The sequence below is a fragment of the Paramormyrops kingsleyae genome, chromosome 4 (assembly GCF_048594095.1).
Source record: "Paramormyrops kingsleyae isolate MSU_618 chromosome 4, PKINGS_0.4, whole genome shotgun sequence".
In the NCBI taxonomy this organism is placed as follows: domain Eukaryota; kingdom Metazoa; phylum Chordata; class Actinopteri; order Osteoglossiformes; family Mormyridae; genus Paramormyrops; species Paramormyrops kingsleyae.
In genome coordinates, this window is record NC_132800.1 from 11,722,784 (window position 1) to 11,742,920 (window position 20,137).

The 20,137-nt window shown below is 46.5% G+C and overlaps 1 protein-coding gene and 1 long non-coding RNA gene across 2 annotated transcripts in view; one reads left to right on the forward strand and one right to left on the reverse strand.

Moving 5' to 3' along the window:
- LOC140588726 (uncharacterized) overlaps positions 1 to 444 on the reverse strand; it is an 89,773-nt gene extending 89,329 nt beyond the window's left edge. The window contains exons 1-2 of the long non-coding RNA XR_011989899.1: positions 298 to 444; positions 36 to 204 (exon numbers count right to left, since the gene is read on the reverse strand). This is a non-coding gene — a long non-coding RNA (uncharacterized lncRNA). The remainder of the gene's footprint in view (positions 1 to 35; positions 205 to 297) is intronic.
- LOC140588725 (tripartite motif-containing protein 16-like) lies at positions 86 to 20,014 on the forward strand. Its single transcript, XM_072710651.1, has 6 exons — positions 86 to 709; positions 6,380 to 6,475; positions 7,057 to 7,290; positions 7,461 to 7,620; positions 7,999 to 8,058; positions 19,051 to 20,014. Exons 1-6 carry the CDS (start codon positions 119 to 121, stop codon positions 19,578 to 19,580), a joined length of 1,671 nt encoding a protein of 556 aa, XP_072566752.1. The 5' UTR covers positions 86 to 118; the 3' UTR covers positions 19,581 to 20,014.
- Positions 20,015 to 20,137: the final 123 nt, after the last annotated feature.

A 20,137-nucleotide genomic window follows, 5' to 3' on the forward strand; every position in this document is an offset into this window, starting at 1 on the left:
TATAATGTAATATTTTACTCAGTCCAAAACCACACCTACTGCAGACTGAGAAGCAGGAAGTTCCTCTCACTCTCACACACAGACGACGAAACTGAATCCTATCAGTGTTTGTTGCAAAATGGCAGAAGCCAATTCCGCACTGGATCCAAACCAGTTCAGCTGTCCAATCTGTCTGGATCAACTGAAGGATCCAGTGACAACAGCCTGTGGACACAGTTACTGTATGAGCTGCATTAAGAGCTGCTGGGATCAGGAGGATCATGCTGGAGTTTACAGATGCCCCCAGTGCAGACACACCTTCATACCCAGACCTGTTTTGAACAGAAGCACCATACTGGCTGAGGTGATGGAGAAACTGAAGAAGACTGGACTACAAGCAACTACTCCTGCTGACCATTATGCTGGACCTGGAGATGTGGAGTGTGATTTCTGTACTGGGAGAAAACACAAAGCTGTCAAGTCCTGCCTGGTGTGTCTGGCCTCTTACTGTGAAACTCACCTCCAGCCTCACTATGAGTCTCCAGCTTTTAAGAAGCACAAGCTGACTGATGCCACTGGACGTCTGCAGGACAAGATCTGTTCCCACCATGACAAACCCCTGGAGGTCTACTGCCGTACCGACCAGCAGTGTATCTGTTATCTCTGTACAATGGATGAACACAGAGGCCATGATACAGTCTCAACTGCTTCACAAAGGGAGGAGCTACAGGTCAGGCCAGAAGTTTTCTTATATAAATATAAAGTTAATTTTAAATAAACGGATTTTGTCTTAACAATTGTTTGTGTAATTACCACAAATCACTCAAAACAAGTCTGGTTTGGTAAAATGAAAGAAAAATTAACTGAAAGTGCAAGTTTAAAAAGTTCTGATTGAATTGCTACTGAAACTCCTTCAAACATCGAATCATGTGGCTGCAGCTGAATATACAGCAAGCAAACAGGGTCAAGAGGTTCACTTACTGTTTGGTTGAGCATCTGAATGGCTGAGATGTGTGAGCTAAGAGGGTTTAAATATGGTGTGATCACACATACAGTGGCTAACAATTAACTGGGCTAAAATTAACTGGGGCCCGTTTCAGAAAGCAGGATGTCTTGCTCAGTCAGACAGCTTGTCAGATTTAAGTTAATCTGGACTAAATATAAGTGAATAAAGAAAAAGTTCATTTAAACTGGGGCACATTAAATTCAACAAGTTATCTGGCTAAGCAAGAAATTTTGCTTTTTGAAACCGGTCCCTGGTTTTGCTAAATGGCTGTCCGACTTGCTGCACTGGAACGTGTTTAACTCGTCTGTGACGTCATTCCCAGCTCTGAGTTCCGACCTCCGAGGTAAATGGAGCTCAGCATAAGAGTAGCGGCTCCATCATCTCAGAAACAGCCACCGTCCTGGGATTTTAATTTCACACACTGCAGTGTGTAGAGTTTACTGAGAATGGTGCAGTAAACATGAAACAGCCAGAGTGTGCAGTAAAAGGAGCAAAGTAGTCAGGGCTGGTGTGGGACTGAATTTCTGACCAGCCCAGTATAAAACTACTGTATATAAACAATTGCACTGTTATTATATGTTTCTATTCAAGCATCCATTTTCTAGGCTACCGAACACACATTCTTACCTACATGCTTTAATTTTACCTTCATGTAATTTTTACTGGCACATTTCACTAATATTAATGAAGCGTGAAGCAGCTTTGACATAAATAATGAAGCTTCGTCACAGTGCGCTGTCCTTGTGTCTCTTCCCCGCGTGGCCAGCAGCCATCGCACACATGTGTGTTTACACAGCCTTCTGCATATCCCAGAACTGCAAAGGGTCTTCAGAACGCAGTATATTTGGGTCACTGAGGTGCTGCTGAACCTCCACAGTAGCATCTGCTGTAGAACCCTTGACCCGTTTGCTCTCCCCCATCACATCACTGTCCAGAAGATCCTACAGACCTGGAACTAAAATGACAAAACATGGATCATTATATACACTAGTGCTGGGTATTGATTAAAATTTCAAGAATCGATGCTTTCAGGGGGCCCCCGGCCCTGCTATAGGAACTTTAAAGGGAAATGGGTGCATGGGAGCCTACTTTTAGAAGGCCCTCTTAGGCCCTCCTATTATGGTCCTGGCTTCTGGCTACCAGGGGGTCCTAGGGAGGATGGGGGCTTTGGGGGCTTTTAGAGGGCCCTCTGATTATGAGGGCCCTACTAGGAGGCCCTAGGGAGGAGGGTGTAGTGTACCTTTAGAGGGCCATCTGATTACAAGGGCCCCTACCATGGGGCCCCTGGCTTCTGGGGGGAGGGGAGGGGGGCGTGTTAACAGCCTTACAGAAGGCCCTCTGACTAGGGAGCGGTAGCATGGTGGGATGGAGGCGGTTAACCTGCCCGCTGAGTGGCCCCCAGACCAGTGTAGCAGTGTAAGAGTTTGACCAGTGTAATCACTCCCAGGGCTGTAGTGGAGGCTAAACGCAAGTAAACACGGTTTACCCACCTCTGAAATTTCAGAATTAGAGTTTACCCACTTCTCAATTGATCTAAATGCACATCATAGTATAGTTTATGCACAAAACGTGATCACAGAATTCGTAGTTCACCCACCTCTTATTTTACCACTACACCACTGATCACTCCGTTCTGTAAGGGGATATGGTACACAGGTGGATTCTGGCATGGTTCAGCTGGACACGGTACACATGTAGTGTGATCACTAACCGTGCCCCAACATGGCTCCCACTGTACGTTCACACCAGGAGAGACCAAAGCGAACACGTCGCCAAGGTCGTTGAAGAAGCTTCGTTGTTGAATTTGCTTTATTCACTTTGTTCGCTCATTGGAATGTTTGATTTAAATCTATATATTAGAATTGGTTTTCACCGAACCGCGTCATAACTCATTACATAAGGTTAACTGACTTTTAACTTCTCTTTTTCGCTCTAGTCGCCCAATTCGCTTCGCTGCCAGTGAATTTGCTTTGTTTGGCCAATTCGCCGACTCTCCATAGAGAAATAATGACTTTCTATTTCGAACTAGCACATTCTGGATTATTCAAACAAATAATGTTTGTTATGGTACGATCTGGTTGTGCTACGTTGCTACCTGTCTCTATAAACAGAGATGGGTAACCTGGTGCTAACATTAACGTGAGGTAATGGCATTAGGCTGTACTGATTATAATTTGAGATCCAACTTACTGTATCAACTTAAGCCACCTTCTTTTCACTTTTTCCAAGGTAAAAAGCGGCAAAAAATAGTTTTGTCAACATCATTCTGCTTTTACAACACGGTACGCCGCACTAGTTTGGACCCACAAGTGGCATGATGACGTAGCAACTAGCCATCCCAGACAAGGCTGGCGTTTTTTTTTTTTTGTTTTTTTTTTGAGGGGGGGGGGGCCCTCGCGAACGTTTTGCCCAGGGGCCCACACAACCCATAATCCGTCCCTGGATCCAGGACGTATTTCCAGAACACTTCACCTCCATTTGGCATGTCTTGAAAATCGCTTTGCTTTTGTTGTCTGTTTGTCCGTTCTGACCCCGAAATGCTGCCAGACCGCAGCTTTTCAAGTTACGGGCGTTTTAAAACCATCGTTAGTGTCCGACGCCATGTTATTAATAAAGTTTTCCCCGGTGAACTTTAGGTCTACTGTCGCGTCATTGAATTCACGATGCGCGTGATTAAAGATATTAACCCTTTAACTCCTAAGCCTCGAAATGCCCGTCTGGACTTTTTTTTTCCTATTTTAGCTGTAAAAAGGGCAGAAAGTGTTAAAGGGTAAAATCGATCTTTGGATGTACAAATCGATCTTTAGGAATTATTATGAGAATCGATTAAGAATCAAAGAATCGATTTTATCGACACAGCACTAATATACACTGTGTATTTTATACTGTGCAATAATAACTGTAAACGCAGTTCAGTTTAATTGAACATTTTCATTAAAACGTGAAAGGTTGCAACAGTACCGGAATGCATTGCAGTACCAGATGAGGTTCCTGCAGGCTCTGGTTCTGGTGCCTGATTGGCTACAGAAACCTGCAGTTTCATATCCTGGATCCAGCAGTGTGCCCAGTGTCATTATGCTGATGGTCTCAAAGACTGACAACCTCTCACTGATCAACTTCAAGAGGTTCTTGCACAACTGCTGGGCCTTGACATTCTGTGTCTGGGACAGTTTCAGATTCACAGCATGTCTAAGCTTGCGGATGAGAGGAATTTCCTTGGATCATGTGCAACAGTTGCCTCATTGAAATGTCATAAAACACCCAGACACTCATAAATTACGCGATATTCCTCTGTGGTCAGGGTTGTGAGCTCTGTCCTCAGAGTGACCAATGCAGCACCATCTGGCTCTTCTTAATCATGTGATCATTGCAGCATCGAATAGGTGCTATTCCAGCTGGTTTCCACTTCTTGAACCATTCTGAGAGTGGGTCTGCCCATCTGCTGTTGGATTTGACAAAGCCTTTCTCTAGCAGTTGTACTGTTCTGAAGTAGGTCACCATCTGTCCTTCCTTGGATCTGATATTGTCAGGGTCCTTGTGTCTGATCAATGGCTTCACAACCAAATTCAGTGTATGAACAATGCAGGTTGTGTGTCTGACACAGGTAATCACATTTTGTGCAGCGTCAGTGTCAAGCATCGGACTTTATTTTGTATTCCCCACTCCTCCATCAAGGCTGCCTTGACTGCAGCCATGTTTTCTGCAGAATGAGACTCTGGGAATTTTCCTGCTCCCAATAATACGGCAGACAGCTCAGTCTTATCCTTTATAAAATGGCATTTGACTGCTAAATAAGCTTCCATATGTATGGATGTCCACGTGTCAGATGTTAGACTTACTGCTTTGGCCTTTTTCACCTCTTCCTTTGCTTTCTCTTTTTCTATCTTAAATATTTCTGCCACCAGACCCTTTCATGTTTGCCTGGATGGGAGAATGTAGGTTGGATCCAGGATTCCCACAAACTCCGTAAATCCAGCATCGTCCACTATGGTGAAGGGTTGTGAATCCTTCACAATCATATTGACCGAAGCCTCATCAGTCATTTGCTTCTTGGTCTCTATACTGGGAATATTATACAGATTATGGGGTAATACCCTCACCCAAATCTGATATTATGTATTCATACAATTAAACTGAACCTTGAACACAATAATGACTAATGGTTATTATTATTAAATTATTAACCATATATTAATATTATATTATGATTATGATTAAAACTTACGCTGCAGTGCGTGTGCGCTGATATATTTGCTCTACAGCTTGTTTGAAACCGGCATTGAGGTTTTCGCCTGATTTTCAGTTTCCAAAGCAGCCACATGGCTGAGGGCAGAACCAAGCTTCAGATGACCATGGTCACGTGTTTAGGGAGGAATGGAGGAAACCTCAAAGCTGTGCTTCAGAATGCAGTGTATCAGTTTTTTGGCACATATCTCAGAGCTTCGGTGTCAAGCTTAACATCACTAGCTGCCCCATTCCCTCTGTTAGTCTGCGTGTCGTTTTCTTAGCTACTTTTTCCCTGGTGAGTTCTGACCCCTTGTTGTTCCCTTATTTTGTGTCTTTCCAGTTTTGCTCAGTTTCCTTAAATCCCTTTGTCTTGGAGCTTTTAAGTGGATCGTCACCTTGTTTCCCTGCCTGCACCAGGCCGCGCCCCAACATGCACATTAAATATATGATCTGTGCAAATTCTGAAACATCTTTAATAATCACATTTTTACACATTTCCTTTTCTGAATTTGCATGTAACATCAGTGATGCACACTATGACACGGATTCCATATGAATGGGTCACAACAGTCCAATATTAAACCAACTCCCCAGCAGATTCAGAGTTTTTAGTGTCACAGGAGAAATGATGCATTATTGTTGTTCACAGTGCAGTTTACTGTACAGTGGCTCATTCTCAACTGACATGCGATCTGACATAAATCAAATAGGACGTCAGTTGAGTAGCCGGTCCTGCAATGCAGCCCAGGACACATTCGCCTTCACATTGCTATAAGAATATGGCCATAGCGGCCCAGACCACCTCCCAATGTGGGTTGAGTGATCGGATCTCAGTGCATCTTCAATGTGTCCTGGGTGCGTTCACACCTGTAATTAGCGCTGTGCACTTGTGATTGGATCACCCAGGACACATGTTAATACCAGGTGGAAACAGGACCAAAGGGTCTATGTCCAGTTTATCCTACCTACAGTCAATAACTCATTTATGAATATCCATCTATCCATCCATCTCCTAACCAGTAATCCCAGTCAGGGTCATGGGGACCTGTATCCTTTCCCAGGCAGCAAAGGGCCCAAGGCTGGGGTCCACGCTGGACAGGATGATTAATGAATATGATCTCAGCTAATGAAACAAATTTATTTTGTCATCTTGTTTCCTGTCTGTAGAAACAAATTTGTGAAACACAGAAGGAATTTCAGCAGAGAATTCAGATGAGAGAGAAGGAGCTGCAGAAGCTGAGAGAGGCTGTGTCCTCAATCACAGTGAGTATGAACCTGAGGAGAAGATAACAGCTGGCTTGTGATCATGTTGAATCTTCTCTCAGATTCAACACATTGCAGATTTATAGACTTGTTGTGATTAATCAAATTAATGCTGCTGTGGGTTGTTCTGTGTCAGAGATTTAATGGGATAAAGTTGCTAGATAACAGAGGTTAACCAAGTTTTGCAGCAGTAGTAGCTTATGTATTTAGAAAAATACAATAAAATGCCCATTTGAGAAAAATGCAACTTTTCTCAATCCAGCATAATGCAAATAAACACCAAGAAAGTCACCTATTAAACTGAGACCTAATGGTGGCAACCAACCTGCCCCATACAGCCACCAGTCTCTGCCAAATCCCTGCAGCTCACAGTGTATGAGCTTAATGAGGGATCATTTCCAATCAGTGCTGGCTGGGTTTCAGTACCTGAGGCATCCAGCATCGTGACGCTCCAAACCCCAGCCCTGTGCTGTTTTTATACCTCCTGTCAGCTCACATTACTATTGTACAATGAGGCTCTCTGGAGTCTCAAAAGGGGCCAATTGTAATTTACTGTCCTCTGCTCCCTGTGTCACCAACAGAGATCAGCACAGTCAGCAGTACAGGACAGTGAGAGGATCTTCACTGAGATGATCCGCTCCATTGAGAGAAGACGCTCTGAGGTGACAAAGCTGATCAGAGATCAGGAGAAGGCTGCAGTGAGTCAGGCAGAAGGAGACATGCAGAGACTGAAGCAGAATATTGATGAACTGAAGAGGAGACACTCTGAGCTGGAGCAGCTTTCACACACAGAGGATCACATCCATTTCCTCCAGGTAACAGAACAGCTACTTTTACAATAAGAAAACCAGAGTAATCAAATGGATGCATGTTCTCATTTGTATTTCAGCTAGTCTGTCATTTGTCAGATGTTAATGGTCTTGTTAATTAGATTTCCATAACATTTGTTTTGATGAAGCTGTTTAATCAGACTGTGTGTCTGTAGAGGTGCCAGGGTCTTCCTGTCACCCCTGAAGCTGGATTTGGACCCAGAATCTCCATCAGTCCACGCTGCTCTTTAGAGAACATGAGGAAGGTGGTTTCTGAGCTGAAGGATCAACTGGAGAATGTTTGCAAAAAGAAAATGGCAGAGATCCATCATACAGGTTGATAAATAAAAACATTTTTCAGTCTGTTCTTGTTAATATAGACCATGCAGAGAGAGTATGCAGTACAGTCAGCCTCACGTTTGTGTCACCAAGTCAGTTTCTGTTTCCAATAAGATTAAATCTTTATGAAAACTAATGAGCTCTAAATTCTACAGGATACAAAACCCAGATCACAATTCATGTTTCTTCTACATTACAGAATCCAAATATCTGTATCAAGTGTAACTTACCATGATTTGCAGTTTGTTAAAATGCCTGTTATTGTCCCTCATAATGATAATACCCCCCTACTGTTATCTCCACAGTGAGTGGAGTCCATCTCCCACAAGTAAATTCCTTTTACTCACATCCCTGTTTCTCTCTGTCTCCTTCTAGGTACCAAAGACACCATCCTACCGGTATTAGTGCCCAGGACCAGAGCAGAATTCTTACAATGTGAGTCTGTTCACACACACGCTTCTCTCTCCCTGTATGAGGTGGAGTGTGTTTTATTGTCTTTCGTTTTCTTCTGCTAGTGGAGCTTCTCTTTCTCTCTCCTGCTGCCTCCTGGCCTTTCACATTTTAATGAGCTGTTTTTTGTCAGTAACTTTTGAATCCACTTGCAAAGCAAGACAAGTTTATTCAGGGTGTTTTTCCACTGCATCAGGTACGGTACTTTTGGTACTTTCCCTTTTCCATTGACTTCCAGTTGAGTACCAGTACCAAAAGTTCCAGTACCCAAAGTATCCTTTCTTTTTTGGTACCTTGGGTGGGACTTGCAAAAGCATTCATTGTCGATTTAAAAGATAATTTTAAAAAGCATAAAAGCCCAAAAAACTAAATAATAGTTAACTAAAAAGAAGTTACATTGTAGAAGCAGTGTATTACTAAACTCAATTACTGCTTAATTTAACTGAAAATTGAAAAGCTGTAGCAAACAGTAATGTTTGAAGCCCTGATTATAATGAGCTGACAGTGTTTGCAGACCTCAGGTCTTCAGAAAGCTTGTACCACAGACAGGGAGCATAGAGACTAAAAGCTGCTTCATCCTGCTTGGTCTTCATTCTGGGACTCTGAGTAAACCTTTGCCAGATGCCCTCAGGGGTCTGGATGCTTCACAACGTTCAAGGAAATTAGTGCCATTTAGTGCCTTGTAGACAAGTAATAATATTTTAGAATCAATCCTGTGATGCACAGGAAGCCATCCATCATCTGCCACTTGTCCGGGGTCGCGGGGGTAGCAGCTTCAGGAGAGGCACGCAGACCTCCCTCTCCCCAGCTACCTCTACCAGCTCCTCGGGGAGGAAACCGAGGCGTTCCCAGGCTAGCCGAGAGATATAATCCCTCCAGCGAGTCCTGGGCCTGCCCGGGGCCTCCTCCCTGTAGGACATGCACGGAAAACCTCTCCGGGTAGCCGCCCAGGAGGCATCCGCACCAGATGTCCAAACCACCTCAACTGGCTCCTTTCGACGTGAAGAAGCAGCGGTTCTACTCTGAGACCCTCCCGGATATCCGAACTTCTCACCTTATCTCAAAGGGAGAGCCCAGACACCCAGCGGAGGAACCTCATTTCGGCCGCCTGTATTCGCAATCTCATTCTTTTGGTCATTACCCATAGCTCATGACCATAGGTGAGGGTAGGGACGAAGATGGACTAATACTGTAGATCGAGAGCTTTGCTTTTCGGTTCAGTTCTTTCTTAGCCACGACGGACCGGTTAAGCGCCTGCAAAACTGTAGACGCCGCTCCGATTCGTCTATCCAGCTCCCGATCTCGCCTACCCTCACTCGTGAACAAGACCCCGAGATACTTAAACTCCTCCACTTGAGGCAGTACGTCTTCCTCGACCCGAAGAGGGCAAACCACCCGTTTCCGGCTGAGAACCATGGTCTCGGACTTGGAGGTGCTAATCCTCATCCCTGCCGCTTCGCACTCGGCTGCGAACCGCCCCAGTGCCTGCTAGAGATCCCCAGCAGATGAAGCCAACAGGACGACATCATCTGCAAAAAGCAGCAAGGCGCCTAGAAATCCTGTCCATAAATATTATAAACAGGACCGATGACAAAGGGCAGCCCTGGCGGAGCCCAACCTGCACTGGGAACACGTCTGACTTATTACCAGCAATGCGGACCAAGCTTCTGCTCCGTTCGTACAGGGACCGAATCGCCCACAACAGCGGACCCTGGACCCCATACTCCCGAAGCACCCACCACAGAGCACCTCAGGGAACCCGGTCGTAAGTCTTTTCGAAATCCACAAAACACATGTAGACTGGATAGGCAAACTCCCAGGCCCCCTCCAGTACCCTTGCAAGGGTATAAAGCTTGTCCAGTGTTCCACGGCCAGGACGAAAACCGCATTGTTCCTCCTGAATCCGAGATTCGACTATCGATCTCACCCTCCTCTTCAGTACCCCGGAATAGACTTTCCCAGGAAGGCTGAGAAGTGTGATCCCCCTGTAGTTGGAACACACCCTCCGGTTCCCTTTCTTAAATAAGGGGACCACCACCCCGGTCTGCCAATCCAACAGCACTGTCCTTGACCTCCACGCACTGTTGAGAAAGCGTGTCAGCCACGACAGCCCCACAACATCCAGAGCCTTCAGGTACTCCGGGCGGATCTCGTCCAACCCCGGGGCCCAGCCACCACGTAGCTCTTTAACCACCCTGGCCACCTCAGCCCCAGTGATGTGCAAGCCCCCCCCAGCACCCTCGGGCTCTGTGCCCTCAGATGTCTCAAAGGCAGCGTGCGTAGATATATCTGAGGCAGGGTTGAGGAGGTCCTCAAAGTATTCTTTCCACCTCCGGGTGATGTCCCCAGGTGAGGTCAACAGCACCCCCCCCCCCCCCACTATAAATAGTAGGAACCAGGAGCTGCTTCCCCCTCCTGATACTCCGGATGGCTTGCCAGAACCCTTTTGAGGCCGACCGAAAGTCAATTTCCATGGCCTCACCGAACTCCTCCCACGCCCGGGTTTTCTGTGACCGCCCGAGCTGCGTTTCACCTGGCCCGCCGGTACCCGTCAGCTGCCTCCGGAGACCCCCGGGTTAATAATTCCCGGTAACCCTCCTTCTTCAGCTTCATGGCCCCCCTCACCTCTGGTGTCCACCATCGGGTACGGGGGTTACCGCCATGACTGGCATCGACCACCCTGCAGCCACAGCTCCGTACGGCCGCTTCCACAATGGAGGTCCGGAACAGTGTCCATTCAGACTCAATGTCCCCAACCTCCCCCGGCATGCAGTCGGAATTCTGCCGGAGGCACGAGTTAAAACTCCAGCGAACAGGAACCTCTGCCAGACGTTCCTAGCAGACCCTCACTATGTGCTTGGGCCTACCAGGTCTGACCGGCTTCCTTCCCCACCACCTGAGCCAACTCACCACCAGGTGGTGATCAGTTGACAGCTCTGCCCCTCTCTTTACCCGAGTGTCCAAGACGGAAGGCCGCAGATCAGATGATACGATTATGAAATCGATCATCGACCTGTAGCCCCGGGCATGTTCGTACCATGTCCACTTATGGACACCCTTATGCTCGAACATGGTGTTCGTTATGGACAAACCATGCATTGCACAGAAGTCCAATAACAGAACACCACTCGGATTCAGATCAGGGAGGCCGTTCCTCCCAATCACCCCCTTCCAGGTCACACTGTCATTGCCCACGTGAGCGTTGAAGTCCCCCAACAAAACGATGGACTCCCCCCGCGGCACGCCAAATAGCATACCGCTAAGGGAATCCAAGAAGGCCGGGTACTCTGAACTGACATTCAGCGCATAAACGCAGATGACAGTCAGAGACCTATCCCCGACCCGAAGGCACAGGGAAACAGCCCTCTCGTTCACCAGGGTAAACTCCGTTGTTAATGCACCGAGCTGTGGGGCCACCAATAGCCCCACCCCAGCCCAGCGTCGCTCACACCAGAATAAAAGAGCGTCCAGCCCCTCTCCAGGAGATTGGTTCCAGAACCCAAGCTATGTGTTGAGGTGAGCCCGACTATATCTAGTCGATACCTCTCAACCTCACGCACAAGCTCAGGCTCCTTCCCCACCAGAGAGGTGACATTCCATGTCCCGAAAGCCAGTTTTGTCAGCCGGGGATCGGACCGCCAGGGCCTCCCTTGGCCGCCACCCGATCCACAAAGCACCGAACCCCTGACATTCCCCCTGCGGGTGGTGGGCCCACCTGGGGACAGTCCCGCATGTCTCTTTCGGGCTGTGCCCGGCCGGGCCCCACGGGCCAAGGCCCGGCCACCAGGAGCTCGCCAGCGGGCCCCTCCCCCAGGCCTGGCTCCAGGGTGGGGCCCCGGTGACCCTAGTCCAGGCGAGGGAAATGGGACTTTGTTTTTATACTTTTTCATGGGGTTCTTTTGGATTGCTCTTTGTCTGGCCCCTCCCCTGGGACCGTTTTGCCTTGGGAGACCCTACCAGGGGCTATTGCCCCCGACAACATAGCCCCCAGCTTCACTGAGGCACGCAAACCCCTCCACCACGATAAGGTGGCAATCCAAAGAGGAGGCACAGGAAGCCAGTGCAGTGATTTAGGACCTGTGTAATATGCTCTACTTCCTTGGTGTTAGTGAGGACTCTGGTGGCAGCATTCTGGATGAGCTGCAGCTGTCTGACTGATTTATTACCAAGACCTGCGAAGACACGATTACAATAGTCTAGCCTTCAGAAAATAAACACATGAACAAGCTTTTCTGTATCTTGAAATCCTTTCATTCTTGCTATGTTTTTAAGGTGGTGGGAGGCTGATTTTGTAATTGTTTTTATGTGACTGTTGAAATTTAGGTCTGAGTCCAGAACTACACCAAGATTTCTGGCTTGATTTGTAGGTTTCAGTGTCATGGATTCATGGTGAGCAATAGCTTTCAGTCTTTCTGACTGAACCAATAGAGGGATTTGGTTGCTGGGAACACAGGAGGATGGGCCAGACCCAGGGAAAAAAACATGGACGCTCACTCCAGAACAAAGGAAAGAAATTAACAAAACATAACACCTCTTCCCTACCGTGTTAAGATTATAACTAAAATCAAAGATTGAAAATAAAAACCCAGACTACACTAGGCTTACCCACCCGAACATAAATACAGAAGGTGGCACTCGACCTCTAACCCAGTGTGTTTATACAGAGAGAGGACCTACGTGTTAATGTATGTGCACACACTTCTTACCTGTTCAATTTCACAAGGGGGGGGGGATTGCAGAAGACAGGAGGAGAGTATCAAAGACAACAAATTCACCAAATGACACTAACAGCACATCCATATCTCCCCTCCTAGACACATAGACACAGCCAGCTTTGAATGCTTGGCCCCTCCCATCAGGAAGAGACCAGTCGGATTGGTTAGATCTTCCACTGGAACACTGAGCACCAATGATGGGTTGCCCTGTATTTCAGATGGATAGGGCTTAACAGCCAGGAGCAGCAGTCCTGTTCTTGACAGATCTGGGAAAAGAGGGAGAAAGAAAACAGATATCTACACCCCCCCCCCCCCTTCCCATGTGACACTATAGTCACATAGGGACACTGTAATGTAGAGTTGTGTGTAATCTGTTTAAATGTAATAAAAGGTTTTGGTAACACTTCACTGAAGGCCATATTTTTAGTAATAACATTCATAATGCATTACATAACAGTTAGTTCCGACCAAGAAATCTGATTGGACGAGAGGCGTTCTGTGAGTGCCGTTATCAGAGTATAACCACATTCAGACATCTCACACTTTACAGGTGTATCTATAAACCATTACATATGAAGGGTTGCCAGGTCCATGGTTTTCCCGCTCAATTGGGCATTTTTTGTGATCAAATTTTTATGTAACAATTTTAACATAGAACAAAACACAACAATCCGCCCCCCATACCCTAAGACAGCATGTAAGCGAAAAGAAAAAAACACACACACACATATATATATATCATCCATCAAGTCGCCGGCACACCCAGCCCCAGAGAGAGCACAGCTGAAAGCTGAGGATAAAACAACGATACAAGTAGAAACAGTGAAAATAAAGACATAACAGAGTCAGATAATTTATTTAAAATAGATGAGTAGATCGTAGGTAAATGAATAAATAAATGAATAAATAAATAATGCAGACTCACGCAGTGACCCCCAGCCAGCCCTTGACTACCTGCCCATGTTGAAGCTCTGAAGAGTAGAGCTAGAGGGATTATTAATTCAGGCCGCAGACAGTGCGAGCAGCAGCAAGTTAAAGAAGGTAGACGTCCAGACAGAGGGAAAGGCGGTCAGGAGATTTACAGTGAGAGGTTAATAACAACTTAGCTGCCAAGGAGGCGGATATCAGGAGCCTCTGCTGGGAGCGAGAAAGGGAGAGAGAGGAGAAGTCCAGAGGAAGAAGGACTGCAGGGGAGAGAGGAATAGAACAGGAAAAAAGCGATGTGAGAGATCTAGCTACGTAATCCCAAAGAGCAGCAACAGGAGGACAGTCCCAGAACATATGGAGAAAGGTGCCAGGGACTGGAAGGGGACAGAGGTGACATAATGGATCAGGCTCTAAACCCATGAGATGGCGTTTCCTGGGAGTGGGGTACAAACTATGGACAAATTTAAATTGTGTTTGCTGATGATTTGGATTTTTACAACAGTTTTTTCCATCTGCCAGACGGAAGTGACAGAGAGAGGTTTGTAAGAGGATTTGTGGAGAAGGGAATAGAGACTGGATACGGGCTTAGAACTGGGGGAGAGAGTCGAAGCAAATGTGCAGAGCGGATGAGGAGGAAGAGGAGAGGAGAAAGAGAGACTACAAGCCCTAAGCACAAATCTCAGCTGGAGGTAAAAAGAATACAAAGAGGAATGAAGGTTAAACATGGACACAAGAGACTGAAACGTTTTGAGACCCGAGCTGTCAAAAATATCACGGAGAGTAGAAATGCCTGACGATGACCATGGTGAGCTGGAGATGGGGCCTCCAATGTTCAGGACAGGGTTGTGGAACAGCGGAGTGCGGGGGTGTCACTTCGGGAAGAGGCCCAGCAATCGCTCAACCCTCCTCCATGTACGAAGGCCATGGGAAATAACTGGACCAACAGAGGACAAGATAGATTTTAATTTAATGGGCAAGAAAGGGAGAGAGGTTAGACAGTGGGGAATGACATCCTGCTTGGATGAGAAGCCAGACAGGGGGATTCTGGGGAGGATTGATCCAACTCCCTTAGGGTGAAATCATGGTGGTACAGTTCAAAATGTGGGAGGGCGACACCCCCATCTAACCGGTCATGGGTTAGAGTGGAATGTTTAACAGAAGGTCTCTTACCATCTCAAAGAAATGCAGAAACTACAGACTTAACAGAAGCCCAGTATCTAGGTGGAGGAGGAAGCGGAAGTAAGGAACTAACAAAATTAGTCCTCTGGAGGACGTTCATTTTAATAATGGCCAGTCTCTCCTGGAATGAAAGGGAAAGAGACCATGAGGAGATCGAGATTTTAATACCCTCCAGAACATGGCGGAAACCAGCAGCTGTAAGCTCCGGGACAGAGGGGTAGATGTCCAACCACAGGTATCTGAAAGAGTCCATCTGAGGAATAGAAGAAGGAAATGAAGAAGAGCGACAGGCAAGATTCAGTGGAAGGAGAGAAGACTTTGACCTGTTAATCTTATAGCCAGAGAGGGATTCATATGTTTAAAACAAATTAAGGATGTGAGGAAGATAAGGGACAGCCCTGCCTGGCACCTTGAGAAAGTCAAAGAGGAGGAGAGGTGTTGGCATTAGTCAAGAGGACTGAGGAGGGAGAGGAGTAGAGGGTCTGGACCAAGTTGATAAAATACATGCCGATGCCCATTTGATCGAGGAGCCTCCATAAGAAAGTCCAATTCATCCTGTCAAATGCCTTCTGCGCATCTAAGGAGAGAAGGGCAGCAGGGAAGGGAAAGGAGCTGCCTGAGGAGAACATGGTCATGGAGAAGACCAGACCCAGGATCTGCAAGCAGAAACATACCGAACATCATCAGAAGCTGGTCCAATTTGACGCGATGCCACTACTTGTACATACAGTTCATGTGTACATAGAAGTTTCTTGTGTCTGTCAAAACTGTTTGGTTCACTTGTTAAGCTTTTATCATTTTTTTTAGAGTAAAGTAGTAATTCCTGGCATTGAAGAATATCTGCATCATGCACCATCGACCACCGCGAGCCAAACCGCTGGCAAAGGCGACCATGGCATCAGGAAGGAAGCCCTTAACAGGCATCCAGCAGCAGGCTGGGTCATCAGCTGAGCCGATATTAATGGAAATAAATTCTTCGAGGCTGGGGGTTAAATAAGCTGTGAGTTTGGGGTTTTAAAGCAGAGAAGAATTAAATTTCCACCGCGGGGCCTGAGGAGGTAGAGAAGGCAGCGCCAACTGGAGGAAGGCAGACTTGTGATCAGATAGAGAAGAAGAAATCAGAGAAGCATTAGAAACAGCAGGTGGAAGAGAGAGAAAAACAAGGATGTAATCTAAGCGAGACTGAGACTGGAAGCCAAGAGAGAAACAAGGATGTAATCTAAACGAGACTGGGACTGGAAGCCAGGAGAGAAGAAGGAGAATTCTCTGGCGGAGGGTTAATTAAACAGAATGAGTCGACTAAATTCAAGTCCTGCATAAATTTACACAAGGAGCGGGAGGAGGGGGGGCACCCGGCTACCCAGGAGAGAGGGGGGTTTGTCCAGGGCAGGATTGTGGACGGTGTTGGCATCAGTACCAATAATAAGCTTGAATTCCTGCAATTTAAGAATATAATTAGACAGATCCAAGAAGAATGAGCCGTGTGTGGGGGGGGGGGGGGGAGCATAAGCAGCAACAAAACAGACCTTCCTGCCCCCCAGGTCAGAAAGAACATAACAGAACCTGCTGTCAGCAACCCCTCCCAATTTGCGAATACGAATCTGAAGCCCCCGCCTGACCAAAATGAGCATCCCACATGCTCACATTGCAGTCTGTACCCAGAAACCATATCACATCTATTCTGGAAGTGTAACTTCACAAACAATCTTTGGAAAGACTTAAACACATTCATAGGGAATGATGTCCTGCCCAATTTTAAGCTTTCGTTTAGACATATTATTTTAGGTTGCCACTGCTCCAACAATAGAAAGAAAAATGCTTATTTTATTATTAATTTAATGTGATTTCTCAGCAAATTTTATATCCATAAATGTAAATTCACACATAACAACCTGACCTTTACAGTTTTAAAAAGGAATTTGAACTCTGTTTGCCCTCTCCCTGTCTCTCCCTGTGCTATTCATTCTTTTTTCTTTTTCTTTCCTTCTTTGTTATTCCTTCTTTCTTTTCTCGTCTTCTCTTTTCTTCCGCTTTCAGCTAGTATAAAAGTATATGAACAATTTCATGATGCATTACCTGTATTGTTGTGTTTTATCTTGTTTTGACATATAATGGGGAAAAACATAAAAGTTGGGGAAAAAAATGTTGTACAATCGCTGCCTCCACAGGGAGCTGCTAATCTTGTAGCCCTGCTGCAGCATCTTCTATACAGACACTCCTCACTTAACCACCGAGTTCCAATCCTACCACTAGGTCCTTAAGCTAATCCAGAGACTTTTTTCATTATTGCTGGAGTCTTCAATCAGGCAAATTTGAAGCCAGTTTTCCCCAAATTCTTCCAACATGTGAACTTCCCAGCTAGAGAGAGAAACTGTCTGGACAATGTTTACACAACGTTTGTGACCTACAAGGCCCTTCCCCCCCCCCCCCTCACCTCAGCTACTCAGACCGTGTCTCTGTGTTCATGGTTCCTGCGTATAAATCCCTGCTGAAGCACAACAAACCAGTCAGTAAGAGTGTGGCCAGCTGGTGCCGTCTCAGCTCTCCAAGCTTTGAATCTACTGACTGGGACATTTTTAAGGAGGCTGCTATAAATGGTGATGCCATTAACCTGGAGGAGTATATAAACTCTGTGATCGATGACCACGAGAGCCGACCAAAAGCCCTGGATGATGGGGGAAATGAGCACACAGCTAAGAATCAGAAATGCAGCTTTCAGATCTAAAGACAAGGCTGCCCTCAGGACGCCCAGAGGCAACCGTGTCCCGAGCTTTGAGGATAGCTAATCATGCACAGAGGATCAATGAACACTTTAATTGCACCAAAGACACACGCCGCATATGGCAGGGCATTCAGCCAATCACGATCTACAAGCCCAACCCACACATCAGTGGTAGTGATGTCTCCCTTCCAGACGAGCTGAACAACTTTTTTGCAGACTCTGATGTACAGAATAAGGAGCCGACACCTCCCCCCAGTGACGAGGTACTCTGTCTGTCCACAGCTGATGTGAGGAGTACTCTATCCAGAGTCAGCCCACACAAGGCTGCAGGACCTGACAACATACCTGGCCATGTGCTGAGAGAATGCACTGACCACCTGGCTGGTGTCCTCACAGACATTTTCAACACCTCTTTAAGCCAGTCGTCTGTCCCAGCATGTTTCACATCAACCATCATCATCCCAGTGTGGAAGAAGCCATCAGTGACTAGCCTGAATGACTACTGCTCCATAACACTCATGTCAATCATTATGAATCATGACAATGTCCCGTGACAAAACGTGACCATACTGCCACCCCAATTTCTGGTGGTACTGCACCTTGCGCATGCGTCGCGTTATCCTCATGTAGATGCACAGACGAAGCATGGTAGTTTGCAAACCCTACAGGCAATTTACAAGGTAATAAAACTGTCACATGCATATAAATGCGTGAAAATCTCACGCCAGCCAGTTGATCAAAGTTGGCAGCCCTGTGAACTGGCGCTTTGAATTTGTAAAATGTATGGAAATATACACAGACCTCACTGCTGTGGTACGTGTGCAGGGAATATCATAATAATAATTTACTAATAATAATACGTAAATAGGACACGTGCGCATATGCAAAGTACACAGCTTGACCGGAGAACTATTAACGTTTCCGTGTACGCATGCGCGGTGTAGATACGCGAGTGCTGCGCTTTGCGGAGAACCAGCCTAGATGCATCCGCGTCCGAGTTGGGAGCATTGCGTCGGCTCGCTGCTGGAGAGAGGTGTGTGTCCAAAGTGGTTTGAAAGAAGTTCACTTTTAGTGGTAATCTTTGTCGTATAATTATATGATTAACGTTTGATGAATGCTGTTTGTAATTTTATTTACCTGTAATTAAGCATATTAGTTTAACAAGCGCATCATTTTGGCGCGTCTTATTGCCGTCGTCGCACGGGCATCCTGCTAAAGTGCAGTTCGGTCCCCAGCGAGTCTTTCAGCGCGGCGTCTCACAGCGCAGGGGGCAGCCGGAGCGCCGCAGACTCGGGCGGCTACATGAGTATATTGGGAATAAAATGTGTGTATTGGAGCGAGTTCTGTGTTAGTGAGTGTGTGAGGTGTGACAGTGATGATGATGGAGATGCTGGGCTTCGTGATGGGATTAATCGCTCTTCCTCTTGCCTACAGACTCCTGCCAGCTGACGCTGGACCCCAACACAGCAAACAGCCACCTGTCTCTGTCAGAGGGGAACAGGAAGGTGACAGAGGGGGCAAAGCAGCCATATCCTGATCATCCAGAGAGATTTGACTACTGGCCCCAAGTTCTGTGCAGAGAGAGTCTGACTGGTCGCTGTTACTGGGAGGCTGAGTGGAGTGGAGATGTAGCCTGGATAGCAGTGACTTATAACGGAATCAGGAGGAAAGGATACAGTGCTGACTGTGGGCTTGGAGCCAATGACAAATCATGGAGTCTGAGCTGCTCTCCTGACAGTTACTCTGTCTGTCACAATAGTAAACAGACTGTCATACCCATAAAGCCCTCAGGCTCCCGCAGAGTAGGAGTGTATCTGGACCGGGCGGCTGGTACTCTGTCCTTCTACAGAGTCTCCTCTGATGGACTGACCCTCCTGTACAGCTTCACCTCCTCATTCACTGAACCCCTCTATCCAGGGTTTTATGTTTATAACTCCTCCGTATCCCTGTGCATGCTGGGATAGCTCACTGTGTGCTGGAGGAATCATTTTTACCTTATCAGAGTGTCACATGTCGCTGCTTCTCCATGGCAAAAAGGTAAAATCTCTGCTTTTTAACCAGTATAACCCTTTTTACTCTGTCTGAAGTGTGACGTGTCAGACAAAAATAAATGAATGTTTGTTCAGTTGCCAAACTCATGCAAAATGACTGTTTTTCTCTGACTTCTGTTCTGTGTTGTCTGTAAATGCACAAAAACTGCCAAAACAAATTCATAGTACATGCAGTTGTACCAATAAAGTGAATTCTGATTCTGAATAAAATAAAATGTAATGAAATGTAATCCTGATGAGTGGGGGGACTTTTCCCCTCCCCTTTATATGTACATTTTATATATTTCTGTCTATATATTGTATTTGCTACCTGTACACTGACAATAAAGGCTTCCTATTCTGTCCTATTAATGTCCCGGTTCAGCGCTGCCCAAAGCGTAACTGAGTAACACACTTAATCCGCGTCTCTGGTCGCAGCAGCTGATATCGCAGCGGCGATGCTTTGGCCAGCAGGGGGCGGCAGACGGCAG

Excerpts from the sequence above, each read along its gene's own strand:
- LOC140588725 (XM_072710651.1), top strand. The coding sequence starts at position 119 with ATGGCAGAAGCCAATTCCGCACTGGATCCAAACCAGTTCAGCTGTCCA. Across the intron at positions 710-6,379 it reads CACAAAGGGAGGAGCTACAG|AAACAAATTTGTGAAACACA; the intron begins GTCAGGCCAGAA and ends TCCTGTCTGTAG. Across the intron at positions 8,059-19,050 it reads CAGAGCAGAATTCTTACAAT|ACTCCTGCCAGCTGACGCTG; the intron begins GTGAGTCTGTTC and ends TCTTGCCTACAG.